General features: G+C 39.8%; 1 protein-coding gene across 1 annotated transcript; it reads right to left on the minus strand.

Moving 5' to 3' along the window:
• Nucleotides 1-405: 405 nt before the first annotated feature.
• On the minus strand, nt 406-5,338 carry LOC147305625 (uncharacterized; the record flags this gene model as incomplete). Its single annotated transcript, XM_086277707.1, has 5 exons — nt 406-1,062; nt 2,082-2,122; nt 2,675-2,773; nt 4,629-4,778; nt 4,993-5,338. Coding segments are annotated over 5 exons (771 nt in total), but the record flags the coding sequence as incomplete, so codon positions are not given.
• Nucleotides 5,339-5,851: the final 513 nt, after the last annotated feature.

Here is a 5,851-nt window from a genome sequence, read left to right on the forward strand (position 1 = left end):
CCGTACATTCAGTTTTGCATCCTCTGTCTTATTTGTCAGATTTTGTTCACCTGTGTTCTTGTGAGTTCCATCTCCCTGATCACCTCTTGTGTATTTAAGCCTTTAGTTTCCTTCACTCCCTTGTTGTGATCTCCCCTCATGTTGTGTGCTCTCCCTTCTCTCTGTCAGTGTTAGTTTTCAGTCTGTTTGCTCCTGTTTTACTCATCTGTATGTGTTGTTAAGTTTGCCATTTGGTAGCTAATAATGCTGTGTTTTGAGTTCAAGTCTTTCTGCATTTGGAATCCACACTCTTCCTAAGACACAAATGTGTCCTGACAACATATTTTAAACAAAGAATGAGACGAGTGATTCCAGATAGTTTAGAAACTTTGAAATGACTTTTATTTTAATTAAAAAGTAGACCTTCTAATAGGTGACTTGGGCAGACTGTAGATCCATGTACGTCATTCATTGACACTGTGGCTAAAGGATCAAACTGATATCACGGCAAAACGTGTAACAGACACGTCGGTCGACAGTGTCCATCGCACGCTTTACCTCTTCAACAAATGAAATGGACATGAATGCAGAAGTTGCATTACCAGCAGGGGGAGTAATATATGTAAAGCCATGAAGTCGGTAGTGAGGACCAAGTACATTCGTCCTTAATCATCAGAAACAGTTAAGCTAGGTGGCTAATATGTATATGCATGTAAATGTGTTAATAACATTTATTTAAAGGCTTTCCGATGATTATTTTCATGTTGGCTTGAAATAAATCTCCCTCTGCTGTTACTGCAACTTCTGCATGTGTGTCCATTTCATGTTTTGTAAGGGGCAAAGTGTCAAATGTACACGGTGGACCAGCGTGTCTATTACATGTTTTGACAAGATACTGGGTTAAAAGATGGAAGCAATGGGAGAAAAATGACAGGTACGCTCATGCAGTCATTCAGCTTCACAGGAGTTCATGTCTGAAAACTGGTTATTGTGTCTGAGTGTAGAGTAGGTTTGGTCGTGATCTCTGCTCGAGGTCGAGTCTTCACATGAGGAGACTGGACGATCGATTTCACTGAGACCAATCTGGGAAAATAAAAATAACAAATTGACTGAATTGAGGAGAAAAGACAAAAACACAATGACAGCAACGACATATTAAAGCAGAAGATGATGATGCGCAGCAGGTTTTTAGTTTCAGGATGGAAACAGAAGCTGTGTGTTCTATTTATAGTACACAGAGAAGTGAAAAAGTAAGATTTAAATGAATCATATAATAGTGGATTTCATTTATATAGCGCTTTTCGGGCCCTCAAACCGCTTTACAATTCCACTATTCATTCACACACTGGTGAAGGTAAGCTACAGTTGTAGCCACAGCTGCCCTGGGGCAGACCAGGAGGCGGTAGGTCAAGTGTCTTGCCCAAGGACACAACGACCGAGACTGTCCGAGCCAGGGCTCGGACCGGCAACCTTCCGGTTACAAGACGAACTGCCAACTCTTGAGCCACGATCGCCTCGATATGATTGAAACTGGAATGAAATATTGTTTTAACATTTTCCTATTAGGTCAGCATTTACCAATTTAAATTGAAAATCATGAACTTTTTGTAAACCATGAAATCACTTTTTGTTTTTCTTTTCTGTCATGAATTGCTCTGTGACAGGCAGGAGATTGGACCCAAAATGCAGGATTCGCAACACATGGGGGCGAACTCAAAATGCAGCTTCATTGCTGACTCGAGGGAAAACGATACAAAACTATAAAATATAAAAATATAAACTAAACTAGAGGGAGAGAGAACATGAGGAGCATGAGGGAGAGAGGCAGCCATGATAGGCTGGGGAAAACAAGATGTCACAAGAACTCACACAACCATATAAATGCAGACACCCAGGGGGAGACACAGAAGGCAACAACACAGGGAGACTACTGAACAGAGTGACGTAGGAAATCTAACCTTAACATAATGCAAAAAAATGACAAAAAGCACAGGAAACTTAAACCGCTGGGCCAAAATGACCCAGGACCATGCCATTTCTTTCCAGTCTCGTACAGATTTTTAAAAGATGACATAGAGAAAAAACAAACTGAGATAAATCACCTCAGTGTGGTCAAATGCTGAGTGTCTCCTGCTGTTCAAACCTGTAGAAAAGACAGGTAATAAGTTTCATTAGCTTGACTTACTTATTCTGAAAACGTAATACAATTTTAACAAAATGTTGTGTGTCCAGTGTGTGTGCCTGTCCTGTGAAACACTGAGTTTGTCAGCAACCAATCAGTACCACAAGAAATATTTTGAATAAAGGTTATTACAGTTAAAATACATTAAAAACAAAAATGCAATTTATTTAAATTAAATCCACTTCTCCTTATTAAGGTTGTGGGGATGCTGAAGCCTTTCTCAGCTGTCACAGGGCAAGAGTCATGGTACACCCTGGACAGGTCTAACGCAGGTGTGTCGCTAATACAGTTTTTATTGTAATACCTGTACTACTTATCTTAAATCTTGCCTCTGACATATGCCCTCCTCAGGATAATAATTGAGACTAATAAAACTGAAATATGAAAATCCACTCTGGAAATTAACTGAAAATAAACTGAATTGAAAACAAACATCAAAATGCAAAAGTATAATAACTCTGTTGTCAATTAATGAATCTTAAAGGTTTTAAATAATGTTTGAAGGTAACTCACCGTTAGAGGCCTCGGCCGTGATTCTGTAGATGAGCAGCAGAACAACAGGCAGCAGAACCACCACCACAGATAAACGTATCACCAGCTCCAAGGACAAACCTGGATGACAGACACACAGACACAAAACTTCAAATGCTGCTTTTCACGAGTTTCTCAGAAAACGACGTGAAATGTTGTTGAGCTTTGCTCTTGTTGGAGAATTGTAACTTGTTTCTCTTTGTGAGGGAATAGTTGTTGTTCTGGGTATGGATCATTTGTCAAGTAAATAAACTGCTGCTCAGTGTCTTGAATCATTCTGTGCTGTTGGACTTTGGTCTTGGAAATGTGAAGAGTGGGTGAACATAAAGTATGATCTGTGTAGGTTAACAGGATCTTAGGAAACAGACGTGCACCACAGCAAATAATTTCTAAAACATAAACTGCAGCAAAGTCTCACAGAAGAACCTGAAATAAAAATGTTGAATTTTTTCTATTATTTCAAGTTTGTGGACTCGAATCATTCTTCCTGTTGAAATGATATTACTGAAGTCACATGACTGTAATGAAAACAGAGGGCAGTTTTCTGTGCACACAAACAACTTTTTGTCAGTTTTTCATGTTTTGCCATGAGACTGAGCTTCAGCTCCAGACTTTTAGCTCAGCAGCTTGAGTCAAATCTTGGTAATTATTTTAAATTCCCATCCATCTAAACAAACCGGGAGAGAACCATCACTTTCATTTCCATGGTCACTGGGACATTAAAAACTCAGTGAATAGAATTTGTGGTCTCATCCAGTTCATCAGATTCAAATGTTCTGCAACTTTACCCCAAACCTTTGAAAATAAGCCTTTAAATGTGTTTTTCCCATAAGCTACACTCCTACTAAGCATGCACACAGTTTCTGAACATTATGACAGAGCGAGTCCAGAAGATTTGGATTTAATGAGCCTCATCTCCATGATGAAAATCAGAAAAACTGATTAACAATATTGACTGATCACATCTTTGTCTGCCATCAAGAGCTCATGTAGTGACACTGAAGAAGTCAGCCAAGTTCTCAACCAGCTTTTATCTGCAGTGGTGGTAAGTTTTTAAGTGCTTCATTTAGACGTTGTGCTCTTTACATTCCTAGATTTATCTCATAACTTCACTTCCTTCATAATTTTATATTAATTTTACAAAATGTAATATCTTAATCTTCTTCCACTTTTAAAGGGCGGGTCGCGGGGGCAGCAACCTAAGCAAAGAAGCCCAGACCTCCCTCTCCCCAGCCAGCTTTTCCAGGGGAACACAAAGGCATTCCCAGGCCAGAGGAGAGATATTATCTCCCCAGCGTGTCCTGGGTCTCTTCTCCCGGTGGGACATGCCCGGAACACCTCACCCGGGAGGTTTCCAGTAGGCGTCCTTGTCAGATGCCCAAACCACCTCACCTGGCTCCTTACGATGTGGAGGAGCAGCAGCTCTACTCTGCGCCCCTCCTGAATGGCCAAACTCTTCATCCCATCTCTAAGGGAAACACCAGCCACCCTTGGAGGGAGCTCATTTCCGCCATTATTTCAGTCACTACCCACAGCTCACGACCATAGGTGTTGGGGGAGAACAGGGATGTAGATCGATTGGTAAATTCAGATATTCGCTTTTACACACTCTGTCTCCTACATCAAATACATAATTCAGTTTAAATTATGAAAAAGTTGCCATTGGGAGCAATTAACAGATAGAAATTCACAAACATAACCTCATCATAAAACAGCTCTGGTAATTTTACTTTTGATACTCTGATTAAATTTTAATGTCAATACTTTTTTGTGTGTATTTCTACACTGTGGCTGTTTCTACTTATACTTCAGGAATTAATCAGACTGCTTCTTCCACACTGATGTGTCGTTAATGGACATGGATGAGGGTTTTTATTTTTGTGATAAACAATGACAGATCCACACTCTTATCCACACTCATGCATATACGATGTACCTGAACCTGCAGCTGTTTGAGGCTGTCTGAAGACTTCAGAGGAGGCCGAAGGTACGAAACTTGCTGAAGTGAAGTTTGTTGTTGTTGTGGAGGCCGACAGGAGAAATGTTGATGTTGATAAAGGCTGATGAGGTGTTGGAGTTTTTGAAGCTGTGAACAAGGAAAAATCAGAATAATAACAATCCTGCTTGGAGCAGGTTTTCTGTCTGCATGTCAGTAATAGAGGTTAATATGTTCTTACAGCACAACTCATTGAACTAACCTGAAGTGTAAATATGACACATGTAGGTTATTGAAAGAAAAGTAACTGTGGTCAGTGAGAAGTTCACATCTTCAGGGACATGAATACATTTTCTTTACTCACCTCCTGTGATGACAAGCTGAAAATCACATGGTTGTAAAGCTCTGTCCAGTGTGCACCTGTACCATCCTGAATCAGACTTGTTCAGCTGTGTGATGCTCACGTACACAATATCCTTTGACAGTACATTCTTTCTTACAAATATAATGCTGTATCTGCCGCTCTGAGCTGTGTAATCAGTTGTTTCAATGAGAATGTTTCTTTTTTCACATTTGTCTTTGCAGAACAACATTTTACTTCCTAGTAAATAAAATTTACATTCGACTGTGATGTTTCCTCCTTCCACTCCTTCATAGACGAGAGTTTCAGCATTGGCAAGTCCAGTGTTTCCATCCTGCAGGTCTGTAGAAAATATGAACAATCAGTTACTTCCTATAAGCACAGCATTTGATTTTAAATATTTTACTAAATTAAACTGAAACAAATTATTGTTATTATTATTATTATTATTATTATCATCTAATTGAACACAACAATTAAAGGTAGTTCATTTAAATTCACTCTCTTTGTAGTCTTCATTTAAACAAAATCATCCTGGTCCTTCCTGCCAACACAAGACATCTACTGAAGAACCGCTCAGTTAAAAGTTTGAAAACTGACCTCTTCTTTGTCTGTGATAAGATCTTGATCTGCTTTGAGCTGTGCTGTTCCTCCTGAACTCAATGATAAGGTTGTTTCCTTACAAGCTCTAAATGTGGTTTGGTAGTTTGGAAAAGAAGGAAGCAGCACTCTGAACACAAACGAGCTGCTGTCGGTCTAAAAGCAGCTGCTAACCAGGTGACGTGTCAAGGTCGATATCCCCGACAGCATTTGTTTCCCCTGCGCAGGGAGCGCGCACTGGGCTTTTAGATCACAAACACCT

This window comes from Aulonocara sp. 'chitande type north' Nkhata Bay, linkage group LG20 (genome assembly GCF_057382095.1).
Source record: "Aulonocara sp. 'chitande type north' Nkhata Bay isolate Kocher_YH1m ecotype deep benthic linkage group LG20, A_spYH_male_GT1.1, whole genome shotgun sequence".
In the NCBI taxonomy this organism is placed as follows: domain Eukaryota; kingdom Metazoa; phylum Chordata; class Actinopteri; order Cichliformes; family Cichlidae; genus Aulonocara; species Aulonocara sp. 'chitande type north' Nkhata Bay.